The sequence below is a fragment of the Atractosteus spatula genome, chromosome 23 (assembly GCF_055471065.1).
Source record: "Atractosteus spatula isolate fAtrSpa1 chromosome 23, fAtrSpa1.hap1, whole genome shotgun sequence".
Taxonomy (NCBI): Eukaryota; Metazoa; Chordata; class Actinopteri; order Semionotiformes; family Lepisosteidae; genus Atractosteus; species Atractosteus spatula.
In genome coordinates, this window is record NC_142728.1 from 15,743,281 (window position 1) to 15,767,588 (window position 24,308).

Here is a 24,308-nt window from a genome sequence, read left to right on the forward strand (position 1 = left end):
CGCCCCCCCCGGCTCGGAGCCATGCTTCACAGTTGCGAACTTTGTTGCTGAGCGAGTTAGAGGCACCCGACCGGGCCGGGCGCCTCCCTACAGCACTGGGCTGGTTCTGCAGAACTGACGGACGGGGTTTGAGAAGCTACAGGGGGATTTCTGGAAGCAGGTGTGTGTGAGATTTCATCCCGCTGGTCTCCTCTTAGAGCGCCTGCACGGTACCGGGGAAGTGCCCGTTCTTCCTCCCCTCGAAGAGAACCGGAATTGGGTTCGGGTTCGGGCGGTGACGTGACGATGAGGGGCCCGGAGGCGTCACTGAAGCAGCGTGCGGCGCTCACGACCAGATCTTTTTACGAGTTTGTTCAATGGCCCTGATTCGGGTCGGCTCCCTGCGGGTCCAGCGTTGTCGGCGGCCCCGATCCGGTTCGGGACCGGCTCCCTGCGGGTCCGGTGCTGTCGGCGGTGCTGATTCGCCGCGGCGGGGGAGTGGGTATCCGGGGGACGCGCCGCGGCGCTGCTAGGCTGCGGGCTGTGTTAGTTTGTACGCGGTTCTCAAGGCAACAGAGACTCGTCTCCGGCTCTCAACTCCGCCGCCCGCATCCACCCCACCCCGCGGTGCCTTTTCTGGAAATTCTCCTTTTCCCCCACGACAGGTGGGACAGGACAGGCGCACCCCGCCGTACTCGGTCCACCTGGACTGCGGGCACGGCGCTGCGTGAACGTCTAGCGAGCCAAATCACAGGTAACGCATCTCCTCCGCTTCAGACGCAACAGATGCGCCGCCGGTATTATCCTGCGCAGCAGAAAGGTGGTGTTTCCGTCTGACCCCCGTTCCGTGCAAACCAGGGGTTTTGTTTTTTCCATCTTATTTAGGAGAACACCGTGTCGCTCTGAATCGCGGTGTTGTGTGAGGTTTCCGAGGTGGAGGGCAGAGTGAAGTACCCCCGGGGCGCTGCTGTTCAGCCTTCGTGGGTACGAAAATCAAAGCAGGCAAAAGAAAGGGGAAAGATGTCGCTTGCGGGGACGAAGAGACTCTTCCTTTTCTGCGGGGGCGGCCTGAGAACTGCAGACCCAGATAAAACTTTCAGAGGACATCACTGGCTGTATCTCTGATAGATCGCGGTTTTCCTCCCGGTCCGGTGACACGCGGGAGACATCCAGCGCGGGGCCGAGCAACCGGTAAAACCTGGGCTGGAGCCGACTGCTAGGCGTCGGTGCTCACGGTGTACTACAGTGTACTACAGTGTGAAGAACGTGGTAAAGGGCGAAGGGATTTAATGGCAGGGAAACAGATGACTGAGGGGGTTACAGACCACAGTGCAGTGAACGTACGGGCATTCCAGGGATGCTGTGTCCAGTCCTGGTCCTGCAGGGCTGTTGTGTGGTCACCTGTCTGGGCGCACCCCAGCGAGAGCACACCTGTCTGTGCGCACCCCAGCGAGAGCACACCTGTCTGTGCGCACCCCAGCAAGGGGTCACCTGTCTGTGTGCACCCCAGCGAGAGCACACCTGTCTGTGCGCACCCCAGCAAGGGGTCACCTGTCTGTGTGCTCCCCAGCGCCGGTCACCCATCAGTCTTGATGTTCCAGAGATCCTGGCCGCGGTGTTCCTGTGGGGAAACAGGCTGGTCCAGGGGTCCCCTGCGGACGTTTTGAGGGTGTTCCAGACAGTTTAGGACGAGGGCGCACGAGAGAGATGCTTGTAGTCGCCCCCACCTGCGCGCTGATGGACTGTAGATTTTGATGATGTGTCAGCAGGGGGGCTGGTTTCATTACGCATTGAGCCCGACTGACCTCTGGGGAGCGGTCTTACCCCTGCAGGCCTGCTGGTTCCTGTCCTGGGCTCAACCAGTGAAATAGAGGGCTTAGCCCAGTCCAGCGCTGATCCACACGCTGGACACCAGGAGCCCTTGCTGTGCTGGGGGGGGGATCTCAGATCTGTCTCAGACCCCCTGGACAGATCTGCGGTTCTGCGCCCCCTCTCTGTCACACCGCCTCACCAGCATCCTGCCACAGAAAAGGTGACGCAGCAGCCGTTCGCAGAAGCCCTTGGGAAGTGTGAAAATGAGATCGTCTTCTTTCCCGGCGCGGTGTTCTGCGTCCCGCCCCCTCCGTGCCGGCCCGTGCCTGGCGTCTGTCTGTCCGATTAGGAGGGGATGCTCCTTAGTAATCAGCTTGCCTTAATCCAGGATATTTATAACAATGGAGCAGCTTGTCTCCAGCTCCGTGTCTCTGCTCCCCCCTTCCTCCAGCCCCCCGGTCCTGGACAGGACAGGGTCCGGCTGCCCGTCCCGTAAGCCCAGCCACTACCCGACACCTCCTACCTTTCTGTCAGGTGGGGGGTGTTCTTAAGCACGGCCAGACTCTTTAATCCGTCAATCGGAAAGTGTCCCCAAACCACAAACATCCAGCCCGTTTGGTAGCTAGTAGCTAATTGATCTCGTCCAGCTGTTTTGTGAAGGAAGCCGTGGTATTGAGTTCAGCAACGTCGGTGGCTTGTTCCACACTCCCGCAACTCTTTGCGTAAAGAAGTGCCCCCGTGCTGTGTTGACTAACGAGCTGACTGCGTCAAAGGCCTGCCCCGGCGCAGCTGTGCCAGAGGAGTCCTGTTTTGCACCCCGGCTGAGCTCTCAGTTTCTTAATTGGACCATTCAGCGCTCAGATCTTTAGGCTTTCTAACTCCTCGGGAGTTTCAGATTTCAGGTGCATTGGAAGAGAGCAGGGTCTAGTTGAGAAGGTGAGTGAGGAGGAGTGAGGTAAGGGAGGGGGGTGAGGCAGCGCCGGGGACGCAGGGAGGAAGAGGAGGACTCGAGAGCCCTGGTCTGTGCTGTCATCTCTCCGGTGTGGCCTGATTTGTACCAGCGTCCTGGCCAGTTCCCCCCCTGGCCTTTACCAATCATGGCCTCCTAATAATCCCAATAACCCCCATCTCTGAACTGGCTCTGTCACTCTGCTCTCCTCCCCACTGAGAGCTGGGGTGTGGGGAGCGGACTGGCGCATCATCCAGGTGGGGCTGCACACTGGTGGGGGAGGGGATCCCCATTACCTGTACAGCGCTTTGAGTGGAGTGACCAGAAAAGCGCGATAGAAGTGTAAGCAATTATTATTATTATTATTATTATTATTATTATTATTGTTTCCACTTACATGGAGTCACGTCCTGCTGTCGCTGTCCATGACACAGGCCCCTCTCCCCCTCTCTCTCCACCGAGGGGCGGCTTATATAAGTGTAAGCAGTTATTATTGTTAAATTATTGAAAGTTGTCGCTGTAAGCAGCAGGCGTGACCTGATGCGCCAATCACGGCGGGCCTGGAGGAGGGTGGGCCGCAGGGACAGGCACGTGTCCAGCAGGCGGTGAAGAGGACCTCTGTTTTCAGGAGCATCCTCGAGCTTCGGCTCTGAAGGGCGCAGTGATCCTCTAGGCCGCGCTCGTCCCCTGTCCTCTGTGGAGCAGCAAGGCCCCCCAGGGTGGGCAGCTGGGGAGGGGTTACCATGGCGACAGCCAGCCGGCGCTCCGGGTTCTGCTGTGGTCTCCGGGCGCCTGAGATCTCTGCAGCGACGCGCTCGGCCCCCAGCAGCTCCACATCGGTCTGGGAGCCGGTTGTGCGCCGCGCCCTGCCACGCGTGTTGCCCTAGCGCCGGCTTCCGGGTGGGAGCTCGGTGCCCGCGGAGTCGTGGCGTGGGCGGGGAGGCGTGCGGGCAAGCCAGGGGCGCGGGAGGGAGGCGGTGGCCCCACGGGCTCAGGAATGCTGTCCCTGTCGCTCAGGACGAGCGGGTCGGCCCTGCTGCCAGAGCAGGGCTGAAGCTGCTCAGGGCTCCAGTGTCGGGCTGTCTGTCCCTTGTGCGCATGTGCGTTTGTGTGGGTCTGTTTGCATGCGTGTCGGTGTGTGTGCTCGGCGCGTGTCGGTGTGTGTGCTCGGCGCGTGTCGGTGTGTGTGCTCGGTGCATGTCGGTGTGTGTGTCTGTGCGTGTCGGTGTGTGTGCTCGGTGCGTCAGTGTGTGTGTCTGTGCGTGTCGGTGTGTGTGTCTGTGCGTGTCGGTGTGTGTGCTCGGCGCGTGTCGGTGTGTGTGCTCGGCGCGTGTCGGTGTGTGTGCTCGGTGCGTGTCGGTGTGTGTGCTCGGTGCGTCAGTGTGTGTGTCTGTGCGTGTCGGTGTGTGTGTCTGTGCGTGTCGGTGTGTGTGCTCGGCGCGTGTCGGTGTGTGTGCTCGGTGCGTGTCGGTGTGTGTGCTCGGTGCGTCAGTGTGTGTGTCTGTGCGTGTCGGTGTGTGTGCTCGGGGCCAGGGGTAGGAGACAATCGCTGCTCTCCTGCCCTGCCCGCGCTGCAGTGAGTCGGCTCCCTGACCTCTTTCCCCCAGATGGGTCAGAGCCGGACTCAGAGCGCTCCGGTGTCAGACCTTCTCTTTCTTCCGGGGGAGGCAGGGAGGACCGCGGTCAGTGCTCCTCGTTCTTCAGCGCTTCAGGGACGTTTTGCAAAACTAAAAGAGCAGGGAAATGGGCGGGAAGTGGTCACTCTTCTGAACAGTCGGGGGTGGGGTGAGCGCTTTGCCTTTCACTCCTGTGTCGGGCGTCGAGGGGTGGAGAGCCCGCGCGGGTCTGGGCGTCCGATCCTGGGTCCTGCTGACTTCAGACCTGGTCTGTGCCGGACAGACGGGGCGCCAGGCTTTCCTCTTCGCTGTCTCTGTCCGACTCCCTCTCACGTGCTCTTCTCTCTCGTCCCCAGGGGCCCAGGACTCCCAGCGAGGGTGGGGAGGAGGAAGCGCTCAGCCTGCCTGCTCCCTGTGTCCCCTTGACCGAGCTCCGCGGGCGCGATGCGCAGATTCTCGGGGGGCTGCGTGCGCGCGCTCCGCCTGGCGTGACCTCTGACCTCGGCCCAGACCCATTCCCCTGCGCACCATGTGATAGTGCCGCCCCTGTGCACGTACCTCCCCCCTTCCGGGCCTGCGGGCGCTCCAGGGGTCCGCCGATGTCGGGCTACAGGATGGCCTTGCGCCCCTCCATCTGCACCGTGAAGGGGGGCACCAGAAGCGCCGACGGGGAGCACGCGAGAGGAGAGCCAGGGGGCGGCGTGACCTCGCCGACCGGCTCCGCGTGCTCCGGGCTGAGCTGGGGTGGGGAGGGGACAGGAAGTCAGGACCACGACCTGGACTTCCACAGCCAGATGGACGAGAACGGAATCATCGGACTGGGAGAGCTTCCGGAAGAGCTGGAGGGGGGCGGGGGCGCCTTCTCGGACGCGGGGACCCCCGACCCCGAGGGGGGCCCGCCCCCGGCCCCGGCGAGCCCCAGGTTCGAGGAGGAGGAGGAGGAGCTGTTCGAGGACCTGAGCTGCAACATCAGCGAGCTGCAGGACTCGGAGCCTCTGCGGCTCTCGGCGTCGCTGGGGGAGGAGGACGGCCACGCCCTGTCCCTCTGTGAGTCGCTGACCGGACAGCACTGACCCCCACTCATCCCGCTAGGGCAGGGCGGTCCAGCCCTGAATACCTGCTGGACCACGGCAGCTCCCAGATTGCACATCCCTGCTGCAGTGCACAGCGATGAGCCAGTGCTCTATCAGTATGCAGACATACTGAGCCCTCCTATATGAGCAGCTTTCACACGCAGATAACTGAATCCATTCAAATTGGGGCGGAGCGGTGGCTCTGTGGCTCAGGATCTGCGCCTGTGGCTGGAAGGTTGCCGGTTCAAATCCTGCGGCCTGGCAGAGGAATCCTACTCCGTTGGGCCCCTGAGCAAGGCCCTTAACCCCAACTGCTCCAGGGGCGCTGTATCAATGGCTGACCCTGCGCTCTGACCCCCAGCTTCTCTCCCTGTCTGTGTGTCTCATGGAGAGCAAGCTGGGGTCTGTGAATAGACACATTCCTAATGCAAGAAATTGTATAGGGCTGATAAAGTGATCTCTTAAATGCAAAGCCTAGTACTGAAGAGGGCAGGCACAAGCACAGCAGTGCTCATCTTAGGCATCTGGCAGGGCCCCGGTGCAGACAGTCGTGTGAAAGACTGTTTAATAAGTGCATTTGAGAAGCGCTGGAAAACGCTTAATTCTAAGTGATAAGCGCTTAATTCTAAGTGATATATTTCAGGGGGGGTTGCTGGTGTGTGAATTTGCAAGACGGCAGGAATAGGTATCAGTGTGGTAAAAGATCCCACAGCTGGGTGTCTTAGTATGTTTTGGTACCTAAGCAGTCCGCTGCTATCCTGGGATGTTGCTCGTGGAGCCGAACTGTTCTGGAAGGGCCAGGGAATTGAGGGAGCTGGACCCTGCCGCTGTGAGGCTTGAGAGCCGCAGATCCGGAATCTGTGGGATGTGGGGACGTCTCGCTGGTGTTTGTTTTTGTCTCTGTTTTTGGCTTTGCTTAAGAGCAAGAAAGGAATCGAAGAGCGGCCTCTCCAGTGTAAGAGCAGCTCTCGGGAAGAAAGACCGCTGAGATGAATACAGGAGTCCAGCAGGGGAGAGTGGCCAGCAGAGCTCACGGGGGACCGCTGGCTAATGACCAGGTCCGGCCTCGAACCCGCAGGGCCCGTCCTGTCCTCTTGAAGCGGCTGCCCTGGGTCGCTCGGGCTGTGGAAATCCCGAAAGAGGAACTCCGCGGTGCTGACAGCGCTCTGCTGTTGCTCCGTTTCTATTTTTGGTCCCTCCTCTTTTTTCCGGAAGCGATACCCCCGACGGCTGCTTCCTCTTTCTGGGAAGGCCGAGAGCGATCTTCCCCCACGAGGCCTTCTGCCTGAAGCGCCGCAGGGGCGCGGATTTCCCAAGCCAGGGGAGATCCCGGTGATCCCTGCTCTGGGATCCCTAGCGGAGCTGTTTGTTTTGTCCCTCTCTCTCTCCAGGCGATTCCGAGGAGATGGAGGAGGACGCGGGCAGCGGGAGGGCCGCGGAGGGCGGGCCCTGGCTGATCCACGGGCAGTGGCCCTGGCGTCCGCAGAGCGACGGGCAGCTGGAGATGTCGGAGGACGAGAGGGGGGGGGCAGCCAGCGCAGGAGGGGCGTCGGAGGACCGCAGGGATTCTCCAGACGACAGCAGAGGGGAGGACGTTCCCACTGCTGGGATTCTGGGTGATCGCTGGACAGGAGGGAGCTCTCCTGAAGCCAGGATGACAGAAGCGGCCCCGCTTGACCGCTCGCAGGAGACTGCAGAAGGCAGAGGGGTCAGGCACTTGGGAGGAGCGCTCTCTGCTCCGGCCTGGTCCCCCAAGCTCCCTGTGCAGAGGACTAGAGAGCCGCCCACAGCGTCCCAAGACAGTGCGGACTGGGCCATCCTGAGCCGGTTCTCCAGCGAGGACCTGGCCAACGGGCCTGACATCGAGGCCGAGACCTTCCCCGAGTCCTCCTACACCGAGAGCGTGGCGGGGTCGGTCAGCAGTCGCCCGAGTCGAGCCCCCGCCGGGGAGGGCTCGTCCCCGAGGGGGAGCGCGGAGTCCGGGGGCGCAGAGCCGAGACGCAGCGGCCTCCGTCCCTTCCCCACGCCCTTCCCCCCCGAGTCCGGAGGGGAGTTCGGACAGGGAGACGAGGAGGCGGAGGATGACGAAGGTGACGAGGCGAGGGCGGTGTCCTCTTGGGTGAAACCTGTGCCCAGCCTCGCGTCGCCCCCCTCTGACCGAAACTCCGAGCGCGACACCCCCAAATCCTCTCGGCCTGCCCCTTCTCGTTCTGCGGACCGCCCCGGGACGGCCCCCTCAGAGCCCCCTGTGCGGCCAGGAGCTCAGACAGGAAACCACGGGGTCTCCAGACGGGTGTCCCCCAAACCCAAGACGGAGAGCTCCGGCACCCCTGTTATTGAACCCCCCAGGTCAGTCTGAGTGTAACACCCCACCCCCAAAGTCTGGCAAGTTAAACCTCTAATCCCACCCAAGTTGATACCCCGTGAGACCTAAAAAAAGACTTTCCAAAACCAGATTTTGAACAGACTTAGTGGGTAAAATCAAACATGTGAGTATTGACGGTTTTCGGCGTCAGGCTGTGATGAGCAAAATATTGCAAAAACAGTAAATTATGAACTGTAGATTCTGAAATGTATTTCAAAGCCCTCTAATACTTGTTAAATCTGCGTGTCCAGTCTTTTCCAGACGATGATAACATCGTATCAGTTTGTCAGCAAGGTCAGATGATGGTAAAATAGGTCTTGGGATCCAGAGCCCCCTGCTGGCTAAGAGGTGTCACTACACAGGGGTTTTCCTTGAGTTGCGTCAGCTCCAGTCTGGTACCGACCACGTGTCTGATCAGAATAGTGCTGGCTCTAAGCCTGCCAAGGAAGTCTGTTTAAACTGGGGTGTGAAAAAGGCCACAGCCTGCCCAACCACTGAGCTCAGTGCACATTACTGCAGCGTGTTAGCGACTTCATATCTTATACCGCTGGTTAACCCTTATCAACACGCAGCCCTAATTAAAGGTGTGTGCGCGCCGTCAGGGTTGGGATTATAATTCAGCGTCTGAGCGCTCAGAGTACTCAGCTCTTACCGGGCGCACCCAGGGGTGGGTTCTACAGCTCTGTCTGAGTGGGTGTTGCCTTTCTGGGGTGCTGTGCGCAGCACCCTGGGGGCTCAGCCTGGGTGCCCTGTCTCCGTGTCGCAGGTACGGCCGGGGCCCACTCAACTACCCCCTCCCCGACTTCTCGAGGGTGGAGCCCAGGGTCCGGATCCCCAAGGACAGCTACAGACCCCCCCGGGGCCGAGGGTCGCCCCAGAAGAGCTCCGCAGCCGGCGCACCCCCCCTGGTCTTCAAGTCCCCCGCCGAGATCGTGAGGGAGGTGCTGCTGAGCGGCCCCGACGGGCCCCCGGCCCCCGCAGCTCCCTGGCGGCCCCCCACCGCGAACGCCACCGTGCCGGAGGAGTTCAAGTGCCCCCAGCAGGCCAGCGCCCTGGTGCACCAGCTGCAGGTAGGAGGCGCCACTGTGCCCCCACCCCGTAAGGGCTGCGCGGGTGTCCCTGGGGGAAAGGCCGAACGCCCCCCCCAGCCCTCCCAGTGACGCATGTGTGCGTTCCCAGAGTGATCCCAGAGAGCAGGGTTCTCCTTCAGTCCCTCACAGCTCCGATCTCTCTCCAAACCCGCAGGAAGACTACAACAGGCTGCTGACCAAATACGCCGAGGCTGAGAACACCATCGACCGCCTGCGTTTGAGCGCTAAGGTACGCTGGGCAGCGTCTCTGCCCTTGTCGTCTCGGGGGGCGGGGGTCTTGTACAACCCCCCAACTTACATCACGAAGTAGACTGAATTCCTAGGTCTGCGCAGCGCCAGGTTCTGTGATTCTGAATAAGGGGACAGAACTTCCGGGGAGGTGAGGCGGCTCTTTGACACTGTAAACAAGCGTGTGAAGGCGTGTGAATCCAGCTCTTTTAATCCGATAGGAATATTGCTCTCGACTTGGAGATGTTTTTTTTTATCAATACAACTTACTTTGTTAACCCTGCATGCAGATCACGCTGGAACATCTCTGCGGTGAAATATCTGCTGCACGACCTGTACTTGTTGGCTCGTAAACCGCAGTACATTATTCATGGCAGGGACTAGTGAGCGGGAAGGGCCACATCACGACACAATTCTCGCGAAGTCTCGCTCTCTTCTGTGCCCAGACCACGACTTTGCGACAACATGGCAAAGTACATGGCAAAGGTGAAATGGTGCTTTCACCAAATTTGTGTTTAACTTGAAATTTGTGAAATATTTCTGTAAGGTGAATGTATTTGTCTTTGTATTGGACAGAAGTGTAGGTAGCAAAAAGGCAAGTATAAAGCCACTTTCAGCAGCTGAGTTTCCTGGAAGAGAAGAACACAGCTTAAAACTGATCAGTTCGGGAGTGTTGGGGGGTTCGCTTTGACTCCAAAAGTGAGCTGAGTCACTTCCGGGTGAAAGGGCGGAGAGGGCTGTCTGTCTCTCCCAGTGATGTCACTCCTCTGCTGCTGTGCCTCTCTGTCCGCTTCTCCGCTCTCAGGTCAGCCTCTACGCCGACCCCCCGAAGCCCAGCCACCTCGTCCACTCTGGCGCCGTCCACCTGGGCTCAAAGGTCATGACCCTGACGTTTCCCCAGGCCCAGCGGGCCGAGCTGGGACCGTCCACTGATCCTGCCCTGCTGGCCCGGCTCGGCCCAGGTACTGTCCGTGTTTCTCCGTGATCAGGAGTGAGCGGGGTGCGTGTTTGGAGATGGAGGAGCTGGGCGGTGGGTGGAGGGTGGTGCAAGGTGCTCTAGCCATCAGTACCCCAACCTCACGCCGCCTCTCTCGCGCAGCAGGCTTCCTGCGAATTGAGGGGGCTCTCCGTTTTCATGTGTTCTGAATTTTAACGGTTTCTGAAAAAGAAAAAAAAACACCTTTGAACGTCAGACGGGGGGCAGGAGAGAGAAGGGCCTCCGATCGTCTCCCCTCCTCCTCCTCCTCCCCGGCTCTTGAGTTTTCCTGTGCTGTGCCGTCTCCCGCAGGACAGACTGGGGCACCCTCTGACCTCCAGCCGGCCCAGGCCTGCGCCCCCAGTCCGAGCCCGGGGCCTGGAGCAGGGGGACAGCTGACCGAAGCTCTGGCCAGGCAGGCCGAGAGGTTCCGGCTTCAGGTGGGCACCGAGCCTCACTTCAGATCTTTCCTAGATAGAACAACAAGTGAAATAACTGCCTGAGACACAGTTCTGAGCAAGGGGACACCAGGAGACGCTTGTGAAAGACGGGTTCTGCTGCACTGGATGAGCTCCTGTCTTTTATGTCCGTATGCTCTTGTCCTCAAGAAAAACCGGCTTGTGTCTTGTGTCTCGTGAAATGAATCAAATGTAATTAACAGATTGGCGACAGCAGGGCCCAGACACAGAGGGGTCACGGGGAGCCTGTGCACTCGTGCACAGTGATGGGGGGTGGACACCAGAGGGGGCTGTATCTGCACACTGACGCCACCTTGTGCCAGTGATGGCATGAGTGTTCGGTATCCAGTGGTCTGATGTGGATGCACGCCACGTGTCAGAGCAACCGAGGGCAGGGTTTTCTCTGTACAGCTGTTCGCACAAGCAAGGCCTTGTGTTCTGATCTCTTCAGTGCAAAACCGCACAGCGGGTCTGACGTCACTGTGCCTCCTGTCTCTGCCTGCCTCTCCCTTCCTCTCCAGATCGACTCCTTCGAAGATCTGCTCAAGACTGGAAACCTCAAGCCCTACGAGCAGATGAAGGTACAAGACGCTCCACCTGTTTCAGACCCCCGAGCTTAACGCAGATGGAAGAGGTTCTCTGTTAGACGCTGGGATCGGTTCGGTGCGGGCATTAACTGGGGGTTCTCTATGAATTGGCTTCATTACTCTGCTCTCCTCCCCACTGAGAGCTGATGTGTGGTGAGCGTTCTGGCGCACTATGGCTGCCGTCGCGTCATCCAGGTGGATGCTGCACATTGGTGGTGGTGGAGGGGAGTCCTCATTACCTGTAAAGCGCTTTGAGTGGAGTGTCCAGAAAAGCGCTATATAAGTGTAAGCAATTAATTGATTAATTAATTCTCCCGCTCCCTGTGTGCTGGCAGGGCCTGTCCAGTCTGCAGCAGGCACAGGACTCTCTGGAGAGGAGCTACCTGCAGGCCAGGGAGCAACAGCGCCACCTGCCGCCACAAGACGCAGGGGCCTTTGACCCCGACAGGTGAGGGACAGGAGACGCACCTGCTGCGCTCCCGACGCCCGGGGGGGGGGGGGGGGGGGCAGGAGCGCTGCGGAGACGTGGATCCCCTTTGTTGGTTCTTCGAAGGACAGAAATGGGAACCACGTCTGAAGTGACGTTGGGCATCCTCGCTCCTTCTCATTTCCTGGCGCCACCTCGTTCTCGGCCTCCTCCCTCCTCCTCCCTCGCTCTTCCTGCTCCGTGTCTGACTCCGGCTCTCCGGCTCTCCGGCTCAGGGAGGTGGAGGGACAGATCTTCAGGCTGGGGATGCGCTTGGAGGATCTGATGGAGCAGATCGAGCAGACGGTCCAGCAGCGGCCCAGCTCCCCGGCCGCCGCCGCCGCCCCCCCCTCGCCGCCCCCCATGCCAGATGCTCCGCCTGGAGTCCACAGCGCCCCCACGCCACACCCAGAGGTACTGCACTGTCTAGGGGCACAGGGGCGTGGTCCAGGTCCAGGCATCTTTCCGTTCGGAGTCTGCATGTTCCTTGCTCCAGTTCTTTGGCTTAAAAAAAAAAAGCCTGTCGTTTTTAGTCACACCACTAGGTGGCGAAGCGATCTTAAGATTTGTGCAGAGTTCGCTTGAGTCAAGGTTTTGCTCTCCTGGTAGAAGAGGGGTGTTAGAGAAGCAGGCCTCTCTGTCTGCTGACTTTTTTCCTGTGTGACTCCGGGGAGCCCTTCAGTCATTTCCCGCACCTGTGCTTAGCTGTGATGGTTTGAATCCCATGGGAACAGAGAACTCCCCACACACCAGCTCTCAGTGGGGAGGAGAGCAGAGTGATGAAGCCAGTTCAGAGATGGGGATTATTAGGAGGCCATGATGGGTAAAGGCCAGGGGAATTTTTGCCAGGACACTGGAGTAACAGCCCTGCTCCTTTTGAGAAACACCCTGGGATTTTTAATGACCACAGAGAGTCTCATCTGAAAGACGGTGTTTTTTTACAGTATAACGTCCCCGTCACTATGCCGGGGCATTAGGACCCACACAGACCGCAGGGTGTGTGCCCCCTACTGGCCCCACTAACACCTCTAGGTGTTCCAGCAGGAACCTTAGCTTTCCCTGGATGTATCCCACCCAGGTACTGGCCAGGCTCACGCCTGCTGAGCTCCAGTGAAGCTGCCCGCTGGGAGCTGCAGGGCGATATGGCTGCTGGCTAATAATGACGTTGTATTTGACTGGCAAACACATCTGTCCAAAGTGACTTACTGGGGCACAGAGCTATTGACTCCCGGGCGTGAGAGGCAGAGCCAGGCCCACAGAGCTGGGCACCCGCGGGCAGGGGCGCTGTGGTTGTGCCGGAGGTCCTGCCGGGCGGGCGGGGGGTGTGGCCGCTCCCTCAGGCCTCTCTCTGGGCCCTCCCTGTCCCGCAGAGCCCCGTGCTGCCGGCCGGGGGGCGTGGCGTGGGCGTGGCCGTGGAGGTGAGCTCGGTGAGCGGGGAGAGCGAGGAGGAGGAGGGCGAGGAGGACGAGGCTCTGCCGGCAGTGCTGCCCGCCCCACTGCGGCACAAACACCAGCGTGTGGAAGGCAAGTTCAGCAACCTCCTGGACCAGTGAGTGCCCTTATTATTATTATTATTATTATTATGATTTTTTATTTTATTCATTTATTGCTGTGCTGCTACTGGCTGTGATTGATTACTTGACTAATGCCCTTGCCCAAGGCAGCTTACAAAGGTACAAAAGCTGCAGTAGGATCCCTTACAGAACACAGCATGCTTCAGTTCAGGGCTTTACAGTGTACAAGCTCCCCATCTGCCTGCACAGTCTCACAGACTCTCCCCTCTCCTCTGTGCTTCGCTTTGTCCTTTGGTTGGACTTTCGAAGGCTGCAGCACAGCCCCCTGCAGCACAGCCCCCTGCAGCACAGCCCCCTACTGCACAGCCCCCTACTGCACAGCCCCCTACTGCACAGCCCCCTGCAGCACAGCCCCCTGCAGCACAGCCCCCTGCAGCACAGCCCCCTACTGCACAGCCCCGTACTGCACAGCCCCCTGCAGCACAGCCCCCTGCAGCACAGCCCCCTGCGGCCCAGCATGCCGGCAGGGGTTAGCAGAGTCTGAACTGCAGAGCACAGCCTGTGGAGTACGTGACGCCCCAGTCCGAGAGGATATTTTGGGAAGACTCTCATTATCGCCTGGCGGGCTGTGCGCAGTCAGCAGACGCTCTGCAAGCGCATGACTCAGGCTGGAGGGCTGCAGCGAGAGGCGATAAAGGCTCAGAACTCACTTTGTTCTCTCCGGAAGAGCCGAGCATCTGCTCTAAACTCGTTTCATTTGTTTCAGAGCTTGCTTATTCCAGAGCTAACGTCCGGTCGGCCTGCCCGTTCCTGCCAGTGTCAGCTGGGCTGCGCTCAGGCGCCGCTCTGAGGGAATCGGGTCTGTGTGTCTCTCCAGGTACCAGAGCTTCAGGGAGCTGCCTGCACTCCTGGACTTGGGGAACAGGGGCGGGCTGGGAGACCCCATCCTCGGGCGTGAAGCCTGCGCAGAGGTTTCTGGGATAGCTGGAGGAGAGCAGGGGAGGACTGCGGCAGAGCAGAGAAGGGCACCCCAACAGTGAGTTTACCCTCTCCCCAGATCTCTCCTATTTCCATCTTTCATGTACCTTACACACATTTCTGGCAAGAAGTAGAACAGCTACTGATGGCACCGAGGCATTGAGCAATGCCGTTGACATTTTGTTTTTTATTCGGGAGCCAATAAGGAGAGTTTATTTGTTATTTAATGGTGCTGCCTGAGCTTCTGAGCTACGATGGGCTGCTTTTCACAAACCTGCGTGGAAATGAAGGGAAGCAGACGGCGGGGACTGCTGTCTCATTGCTGTCTTTATCGCTCCTCAGGAAGCCAGTGGACGCCAGGGACGGTCAGTTAGGTCAGCCGCAAGGCCACTCCCACCGCCAATCAGAGCTCTCCTCCCGGGAGCCCCTCCCCCAGGCTTCTAGGTTTCCACAGCAACAGGGGATGCGCGGTGTGAGCGCGTTCCTGGCTGGGGGCGGGAACAAATCCCGCAGCAGCAGCCTGACCAGCGTGGGAGAGAGCGGCCTGCCCGCCAAGGTCCCGCACGGGAACAGGACGGCGCCCCCTCAGGTGAGAGCCGGTACTGCACACTGCGGAGTTCGATCGCATGGCTGCCGCGAAACATCTGGCACGCTGACAGCTGCCCATCCACACCTGCGATCTCAGCACTGTGCACCCACAGGGCCCAGTGCAGGCAACTGCGTGGAGGGCTGATACACAGCTGGGCATTTGACTGGAGCAGTATGGGTGAAGGACCTGTCTCAAGGGTGCCATGGCTGTGACTCACCTGGGATTCGAACCCGCAGCCTTCCAGTTCTGAGTTCACAGCCCTGAGTGCTGCTCCAGACTGCCGCCCGCGCTGTGTATTTATGGATATGTTGTAGCAGGTGTCACGAGTGCTGTAGGGAAAACGGGCACAGATCAAGTGAAAAATCAGAATCGGAAAAATCACATGGAAAAACGAAAATCGAAGCAGCTCTACTGTTTGTTTTACTCCTGTTAAAACTCTATATAATGTCGCTGCATTGCTGTCCTCTTCTGTGTTGCTTGTTGGCTTCACTCCAGGAGTGGGGGACTGACTCAGTTTCTGCAGATGAGCTGGTAACGAACGGGCAGCACTAGAACCATTAACGGACAAGACAGCTGAACGGGTTTCTTCATGAAGTGTATGGAAACGACACCATTAAGTCCTACACTTTATACACACCTCCTCACCCCAGACCAGAGCCAACGGGCTTGTGAACAGACTCCCAGCCGTCCTCTCGAAACCCCGTCTGCCCAGCTCGAGGGCTAGCGTTCATCACGGCTCCGGGCCTCTCTTGCAGGAGCGGATCGTTTCCCCGGAGACGGACAGCGGCTTTGTGGGCTCCGAGAGCAGCCGGCTCACCCCTGCGGTGCACAGCCCCTACCACCAGAGGGCAGGAGCAAGGTGGGGAAACAGCAGACCCCCGTAAAATACCAGAGAGCTGTCCAGTGCAGTAAATCAGCACTTTATAATGCAGTGCAGTGTCATACAACTGCAGCCGCTGCTAATCAGTGATTCCAGTTATACTTTTGATTCCCATTGAGACTGAAAACCATGTTTTTCTTAACTGTAATTGTTTTATTTTGTCTGTAGAAACCAGCTCAACATAAGTTACCAGCCTTGAGCTTCTAACACCGGGTGTGGGCTTGTATGCAAGAGCCTGCTGTGATATTTTGGCCTTGCTGCTCTTCAAAAACCTGAAATGGATCAGACTGCTATGCGGTGGGAGTCTGATCTGTGTCCATGCTAACCAACAGTCCTGTCCCTTTCCCCCGCTATCCAGATACCCCTCCGGAGGGAGAGCCCAGAAGCCATCCAGCTCTGCCATGAAGGGTCCTGCCCCTCACCACCGCCCCCTAGTGGAGGACGGAAGGGTCCCTAGAGACACCGTGTCAGAGGTCAACGTGGGGAGGAACGCCTTGCCCCTGCCAAGCCCCTCCCCCACCAGCTCCCCGCAACACTGGGCCAGCAGCGTTACCAGCGAGTTCGAACCCGAGACCTACGCCAGTGAGTCTCGCCGTGCGCTGCTCTCCAAGCCGGTCTCTCTCTCTTGCTGTCCATTCTCCCCTCCCTCGTCTGCCTCCCACTGCCTCTCTGCTCCACCCTGCCTCTCGTGTCCCGTCTGCAGCCCTCAGCGAGTCCGAAAGGGAGGAAGACGGACGGGGACCGGGCGCCCCCATTTCCTGCTCCAGACCAGCCAATAGGCAGCATCGCCAGCAGCAGAGCCCCTCCCCCCCGCGGCCCTATCGCCATGGAGACCAACACAGAGCCCAGACGTCTGGCCTGCTGCCCAGCAGACAGTGAGTGCCCCTGCAGTCCGGAGAGGTTGCCGTGGGGATGCAGACAAGCCTATTAATTTAGTGCCATCACAAGCTAAACTGTCCATTGTGCAGAATCCCAAAATCGGCGCTACGCAGGCACGCAAACACCAGGATACCAGAAGCAAACAGTAGGTTATGTGATGGTATAGTTGCTCTGCAAGGGTCTTGCAGCTGTGGGATAAAGCCTTTATTTACCGTTGTAAATGCTTACAGCATTATTCCACTATACATTTCCTGTTGTGAGCAGAGTACATCTGGCAGTCTGGTCTGCTCACATACTTACATGTGTGATAAATCTCAGAGCAGAACTGTGATAAAGGAGCATTGCTTTTGCCCTCCTCCCAGAGTAACAGCACGCAGGTCCCCTCCTGTCAGGGGGGTGGAGTGAGGTGGGCAGGATAGGAGCTGTTGCTGAGAGACTTATCTCCCTGCTGCACCAGGGCAGGCCTGTCCAGTCTTGTGCCAGAGTGACCTCAGGGTCGTTTCTCTTTGCACAAACACGCCGCCACCTCCTCCCCGCTGTATCCATAACAAAGTCCCTGCCTGGATTCCGGAGAGCACAGCCGGACGGTCAGAGTACACCTGGCGCTGCCCGGGCCCAGACTGCGCAGATCTGCTGGGGAGGCTGGGATTTTGTTGTGGATAGATGTCTCCGGCTGGGAGCAGGATGTTTCCCGGAGGCAGAGACGTAGGCGTGTGAGTAGCGTGTCTGCGTCTGTGCTGGAGAGGGCAGGAGAGCCCGAGCTGCTTGCTGGGCTGAGACTGCACTGCGGTCCTCTGCAGCTCATGTCTGTGCCTGGGCTTGCTTTTCTTTTACAGGCAAATTGATGGGATAGAAGTTCAGACATCACAGGGACAAGAGAATATAGCGCTGGTCCCCAAACACTAGTGCTGAAGGAACACTATCTTCTCTGGCTTCTGGTCCTGCGTTAATCACAGGCTAATTGATTTTAGTTCTCTGTCTCACACATGTCTTTAAATGCTGTTATAAGGTAGAGATAATTGCAATGCTTTTCTCTGCCTTACAGTTATAAATGAGGGGCTCCTAGGTCCATACAAATAATGTACACTAGGAGCCTTGGTGTCTCACCCCGTTTCCTGTGTGTCTCTCATAGTGAGGCAATCCAGGCACTGCAGGTAGAGGTATCCAGACTGAAACAGAGCCTGGAGGGCAGCCTGCACAGAACAGCACCCCCCAGCCCAGCCACAGCGCCCCCCACAGCCCGGGAGGACCAGCAGCCCCTGCCCCGGCACTCTTCCACACCTGCCATGAGGTAGGTCAGCAGACAGGGGGCACCACTGAGCACAGCTGGGGTTTTTTGTTCGTGACCACGCTCCTGCTTCGTGTGGTGTAAATAGTGAAACGCTCCAAGGGCGTCTATGTCAGGCCCTGCAGGGTGCACGAGAGTGAGAAGGACTGAAATATTCCAGTGTTTTGTTTGGCAGAGCCCTACAGCGTGAGGAAGGCCGACGGCAGGAGGAAGAGGAGCAGGAGAGGGGGCCCGTCAGCCCGGCCTGCAGGAGGCGATCGGCGTCGGTCCCGCGACTGCGCACGGAGCGGGACACCGGTGAGCCCTGCAGCGCCTCTCCTCTCCTCCTGCGGAAACTGTCTCTTCTTTCTGCTGTCCAGCCTGTTTTCCTCTTCCTCTGCAGCCGACACACGCTGACGCAGCTCCCCCCCTCAAACCATTTCATCGAGAAGGCCGTTCAATCAGTGCAAGTTAAGAAATTAAGGGGAGGTCCAAAAGATTTAACCCTCTGTCCTTCGGGGACTAGAGTTCACTTGCTCTTGACGGTTTATTTTTATTCTGTGTTTCGGGGTGGTGACCTACCAAGGCTGGTGACTCTCGAGCAGTGTAAACTGTGCCCATGTCCAATGTGATTTCTTCCAGGCAGCGACTCGGACCAGGTCCACACTCTGCCCAGGCCCCGCTCCTCCAGGCCCGTCCCACAGTCCTCTGCAGCGCCGGAGCGGGGCAGGCGGTCAGGAGCCGTGGCGTTTCGGGGACCGTACACAGGTAGAGCCCCGCAGGAGAGATACTCGGTATGCCATTCAGGACATCCGGCACTGGAGATGCACTGATTCCTGTCACGGCTGTGGAATAGGTCTGCAGTGAAGTGTGCTGGAGGTTCCTGGTGTGGTCAGTGCAGTCTGTATGTAGACCTGGATCTAACAGAACGCAGCAGAGCTGGCAGTGAGTCTGTTATACCTCAGTGTTGTCCCTCAGAGAGACAGGCCAGCGTGTCTGTCGTACCTCAGAGTGACAGGCCAGCGTGTCTGTGGTACCTCAGAGTGACAGGCCAGCGTGTCTGTGGTACCTCAGAGAGACAGGCCAGCGTGTCTGTGGTACCTCAGAGTGACAGGCCAGCGTGTCTGTCGTACCTCAGAGAGACAGGCCAGCGTGTCTGTCGTACCTCAGAGAGACAGGCCAGCGTGTCTGTCGTACCTCAGAGAGACAGGCCAGCGTGTCTGTCGTACCTCAGAGAGACAGGCCAGCGTGTCTGTGGTACCTCAGAGAGACAGGCCAGCGTGTCTGTGGTACCTCAGAGAGACAGGCCAGCGTGTCTGTGGTACCTCAGAGAGACAGGCCAGCTGTCTGTGGTACCTCGGAGAGACAGGCCAGCGTGTCTGTGGTACCTCAGAGAGACAGGCCAGCGTGTCTGTGGTACCTCAGAGAGACAGGCCAGCTGTCTGTGGTACCTCAGAGAGACAGGCCAGCGTGTCTGTGGTACCTCAGAGAGACAGGCCAGCGTGTCTGTGGTACCTCAGAGTGACAGGCCAGCGTGTCTGTGGTACCTCAGAGAGACAGGCCAGCGTGTCTGTGGTACCTCAGAGAGACAGGCCAGCGTGTCTGTGGTACCTCAGAGAGACAGGCCAGCGTGTCTGTGGTACCTCAGAGAGACAGGCCAGCGTGTCTGTGGTACCTCAGAGAGACAGGCCAGCTGTCTGTGGTACCTCAGAGAGACAGGCCAGCGTGTCTGTGGTACCTCAGAGAGACAGGCCAGCGTGTCTGTGGTACCTCAGAGTGACAGGCCAGCGTGTCTGTTGTATCCCAGGGAGACAGTACACTTCGTCGGTCCCAGAAGGCTCTGAGGACGCTGACCCCAGGGAGAGAGCGAGCTCGTCCTGTCCACGCTGCAGTGTCATGACTCAACACCAGCAGAAGACTGCACATCACCACGGTACGCAGAACATTCAGAAGGCTGTGCAATTAATATTCACTTTAAAAGCAGCTGCTGAGATGAGCATATCTCACAGAGGGCTTTGTTATTATAACGGTTATATTTTCAGCTTATTGATGTTTTAACACAGATATCGGGACTTACTGTTAAACTGAATATTCCCATCCAGAGTTTCAGCAACTTGACCTCCCCTCTCGCTGTGCCTCTCACACTCTCTCACATCCGTTCTTGCAGGAAACACTGGGGTTCATGCTTCAACACCCTCCCCTCGCCACTGCCCCCTGTGTCGGGGTACAGGGGTACACACCCCTCAGGACAGAGAGAGGTGGGCCGAGACAGGTGAGAAGTGGCTCTGAACATCCCTGCTTTAAGAGTCGCTCTATAGGGTCTTAGGGCTCTTAGCTAGTTACAAAACTGACTGAAGTTTCATCCTGTGGGTGTGCAGTATCTATCCTTACTGTCCTTGACAATCAAAAAGGAATCAAGCTCATTGCACCTTGGGTTGACATAACTCCTCCCCCCTCTTCTCTTCTCCCGTTTCTGATTGGTTAGGTGCCTCGGCTGAAAGTAACTCTGGCCCCACCCCTCGAAGGAGCCGACCAATGGGATCTCCCCAGAAGGAGAAGAGGGGCGTGTTCGTGGCAGCCCCCTCCCCTCCTCTTCTTAGCCATGTGCCAGTGGTTCAGTGCGTGCCCATCTGCACACCAGTCGTGTAAGTATTGCCCAAGATGGAATAGGGTGCTTTCACCCTAAATCACGCTGCGGCTTGGGACACTATAGGGTGTTTTTTCATCTGAAATTTGGTTTTCTTTCCTAAAAACAATCAAGAAGACTATAGTATTTCACAAGTAACGTTAAATCTGTAAATTTTAATTCTGCTCTTTTCCCAGCGGTCTTCCATGAAATTAACTCTGAATTAATCAGTGAGGCAGGAACTCTGCCTTTTTAGCTCAGGTGTTTGCTTGCTGTTCATGTTTCAGCTTCAGTTGCATCCTGGGGGAATGACAGTTTTAACTTGAATTTGATTGGTGGGTGGTTTGAGGGTCTGACCCCGCCCTTCCTTTGATTTGCAGGTATTACCCCGCCCCTCTCGCCAGGGCTCCGCCCCCCCACCTGGAACCCCGCCTCTACCTCTCCGTGGGCGGGGCATGGGGAGGGGCTACGGGAGGCAGGGGTCCGCGGAGCAGGAGTCGACACGCCCGCTCCCTCACGCTGGACGGCGGAAGCAGGGAGCAGTCCCTCAGCCTCTCGCTGAGCCGGGCCATCAGCGCCGCGCGCGGCATGAGGGAGGCCTCCCGCCACATGGCTCGCTCTCTCACAGCTGGGCTGGAACAGCAGGGGGCGCTGCGACAGCCCTGCCTCTAATTATACTGACCAGTCTCCCAGTGTCCGTTCCAGCGGAGTCCTAGATCTGGGAAATGAACCTGTGGTTGAACTAATCACCGTGCTGAATAAGAGCTTTTTTTTTTTTTTACTTTTTAAACCTGCAGAAACTGAGAGCCAGCACTGTAGTGACCAGCTCAGGGTGCTTTTTTAATTTTGTCTGTTTATTTACTGTGAAGGTGCACACCGCTGGTCATCGCGGGATCTCGCAGAGTTGACGGGGATCATTAAGCCAGGGGTGTTGTCTGCATGTGTAAAAACGGGAACTGGGACAGCAGCTCGTGGTATCCCTGGTCGTTTCTCACTCAGGGTCACTCAGCTCATGGATGGGGGATCGCTGTGCCAGGATCTGGCAGTGGATTGATTTGGAAGTGACAGTATGTGAGCTCTCTTCCTGTACCCCGGGGGTTCATCTCAGCAGGCTTTCAGGGCATCATGTAAGCAGGCATCTGCAGCCTTGCTGCTACAGAGCAGCAGCTTTGATGAATCTGAGCATTAGAACATCTGAAGACCTGAAACTATTGGCCTGTGACCAGCTGCGAGTTTGGCGACTTTTTTTTTTACCATTGAGCAATTCAGGGATCATCTGGGGATGAGAATCTGAGCCACCCTTCAGCCCTGCTACACTCTCAGGTGTTGCTGACCTCTGGAACCAGGTGACCTGTGAGACTAACCGGACTGGGGCTCCACAAGACCAAGGCTGGAGCCCCCAGCTGTAGATCCTGCACCCCGTCTTTGTTGGAATGTCCCCCCACTCCCCAACACACCGTCCCAATGTCAGACGAGCAAGAAATCTTCGTGACGCACTGATTGGAAAGGTGGGGTTTGTGGGCAGGGGTTGTGGGAAGATCTCAAGCTCAAAGAGCATCCGAACGCCGGAGTGAGAGAAGGTGGTGGTCATAGCCGGTTGTGTTTGTGCTGCTGGTCATCGCCGCTGGTCCAGTCTGCCGTTCAGAAGGATGTTTCTGGAGCTAATGAGGGGATTAGCTGTCTTTGGGTTGGACAGGACTGGGCCATTATTCCAGCTTTCTAGAGGAAGCGACCAAAATGTGCAGATTTTTCATGGAAGGTCTTTGCATACTTACTTTCTCAATTCAATTCAGTTTGTTTGTATATAGCGCCTTTCACAACAAGGTTGCCCCAAGGCACTGAACAATGCAAGTAATACTTTGAAGTAATGCAATACTTTCTGAGCAAATCTCAAGGTTTACGGTCCAGGTGGTGAGCCTGTCCTTTGATCTCGATGTTTTTCTTTATAATAGAGAATTGCAGTCTTAGATTGTGTTGGAAAGACTTTTTTTTATACATTCCAGACGTCAGAGCAGGTTCTGTGGTTGAGAAGAATTAGCAGTGTGGAGCACCAGTCCTGGAGTGTTTGAAGGTTTCTGGTTTTCCTTCAGTCTGAGCTCATTTATTACTTATTGGGACTGGCTGAAGCCCTTCCTTGGTCATGAGAAGATGGAGACCTATCACACCTGGACAGACCGGAGTTCACCCGAGTTAGAGGCATTTGTGATCTATAGTGAGTAGGGGGCGGGGTCATCCGTCATTCGACTCTTGTGATTGGCTGGGAGAGAGCACTGATCAGTTTTCCGCAGTCAATCGAAATGCAGCATTCCGACTACAGCTGTGATCCAGTTATTGTCTTAGCAGCCTTTTTTCAGGTATGTCTCTTGTCTTAGTTTATTCACTTCTGGTCTGTAATATTTTCATGTTCTGTGTATGTTTGGTGTTAAAATGCATGTCTGGTAATTTATAGGTTTTTACTTTGTGCGTCTGTGGTCAGGGTTATTGTTTAAACAAAACATTCCTCAATCGCGATTTTGAGACTTTCTTGTAGTCTAAATTTCCTAGCAAGCGAAATAATTATAAAATGAGTAGTGTATTTTACCCCTATCGAGTCGTGGTGCTGAGAGCTCATGTCAAGATGTGATTCCGAATTATTTTTGTAAATGTACGTGAATAATTACATATTTTTCTACTAATCTAACTAGAGATATACAGTCCTTTTCAGAATGCTTGTAGTTTTCTTAAAAAAGCTATTCACAGTTTAGCTTTGCTTAGAGATTCTAAGTTTTGTAATGACGTCATTTGCACACAATAAAACTTTGCAGCAAATATGTTTCAGGCGGCTTTTATTTTTAATTCTTGAATATGGACCCGTAAACTTTCTGTGACACGACGTCCCTTTAAACCTGGCTGAAAAACTAAACTGCTGCACGTTAAGAAACGCATCCTGAACGGCATTCATCTGAACAGAGAGGACGTGGGAGCAATGTGCTGCCTTATCGTTTGCTCAAGCAACATCTACAGCTGACGACGATCAGGTCGGGTGCGTCAGACCCGAACAAGGCTCCACAGCCGAGACGTCGTGTTTCTTTTCTTCTCTTTTCAGCGCGGAATCAACCCTTTACTTGCTCCTGTGCAGCCTACGCCTGCTGACGCAGCTCCCCACCTGAACTATAACCGACTTATACAGCGGAGCACTTTCTCCGCTTGCTGAAGGAGACAGTCTCTCTTTCGGGCATTTTCTCAGCACAATAATGAAGATGTATTGTGCACCGATCACAGCCACCAGGGTTTAAATAATGATCACCTCAAGGCACATTCTGCTCCACCTGCATCTAGGTAAAAAAAAAAACACGGCGACGGGAAATGGCTTTTAAAAGGAGGTATGTCGTTGGAAAAGAAACGCCGAAGTCTCTTTTACAGCTGTAACAGCTTAACGGGGTAGGTCTCCTAAAAGACTATTTAATTCTTGTGAAATGCGGTTTTAGCTGGGGAAGTGGGCCAGGTGACCTGTGACCTCTGACCTCTGACCTGGACGTGGTTTTACCAACGCGACCCGAGAATGGGTTGTCCTGGGGGGGGGGGTGGCCAGCCCAGCCCCAAATCAAACAGGTTGTTTGCCAATTTCAGATTCCTCGTCGATTTCTAAGCGATTCTCAGGATCGATGTCGTTATGGACCATAGAAGCACTCCATTTGAAAACAGCAGCGCCTAGACCTCAAGCCTCCTCCTTCACTCAATTGAGCCCGTTAGTTTGCTTAATTGAGGAGCGCTCATCACGTGTCCCCAGGCTTCGGCGACTGGTGACGTCAGGGAGAGCCGTAAGCGAAGACGAGGATCTCCCCCCTGCAGGACCCACCTGTGAGTGTAGCGCCGGGAGAGAAGCCGAGACGAGCTCAGGTGAGTGCGGCAGGCTTGCCCGTCTCCTTAATGAACCTGGGATAGAAACAGAGCTAGTGAAACAGTCGGGGGGCAGTGATCCAGTCAAGACCCTTG

At 57.0% G+C, this 24,308-nt stretch overlaps 1 protein-coding gene across 1 annotated transcript; it reads left to right on the top strand.

The window, feature by feature from the left end:
• Positions 1–10: 10 nt before the first annotated feature.
• Positions 11–23,144, top strand: akna (AT-hook transcription factor). Its single transcript, XM_088940662.1, has 23 exons — positions 11–160; positions 4,713–5,403; positions 6,821–7,778; positions 8,561–8,864; positions 9,040–9,114; positions 9,919–10,075; positions 10,402–10,529; positions 11,069–11,128; positions 11,470–11,582; positions 11,837–12,014; positions 12,971–13,149; positions 13,992–14,150; positions 14,435–14,681; positions 15,437–15,540; positions 15,920–16,143; positions 16,265–16,436; positions 17,573–17,731; positions 17,904–18,025; positions 18,350–18,475; positions 19,515–19,640; positions 19,875–19,979; positions 20,193–20,352; positions 20,714–23,144. The coding sequence occupies exons 2-23, from the start codon at positions 4,956–4,958 to the stop codon at positions 21,003–21,005; spliced, it is 4,596 nt and encodes a 1,531-aa protein (XP_088796788.1). The 5' UTR covers positions 11–160; positions 4,713–4,955; the 3' UTR covers positions 21,006–23,144.
• Positions 23,145–24,308: the final 1,164 nt, after the last annotated feature.

What these genes read in the sequence shown, in the direction of transcription:
- akna (XM_088940662.1), top strand. Translation starts at nt 4,956, where the DNA reads ATGTCGGGCTACAGGATGGCCTTGCGCCCCTCCATCTGCACCGTGAAG. An exon ending in CGGCCACGCCCTGTCCCTCT is followed by an intron (nt 5,404 to 6,820) that starts GTGAGTCGCTGA and finishes CTCTCTCTCCAG; the next exon opens with GCGATTCCGAGGAGATGGAG. An exon ending in GCCTGCGTTTGAGCGCTAAG is followed by an intron (nt 9,115 to 9,918) that starts GTACGCTGGGCA and finishes CTCCGCTCTCAG; the next exon opens with GTCAGCCTCTACGCCGACCC.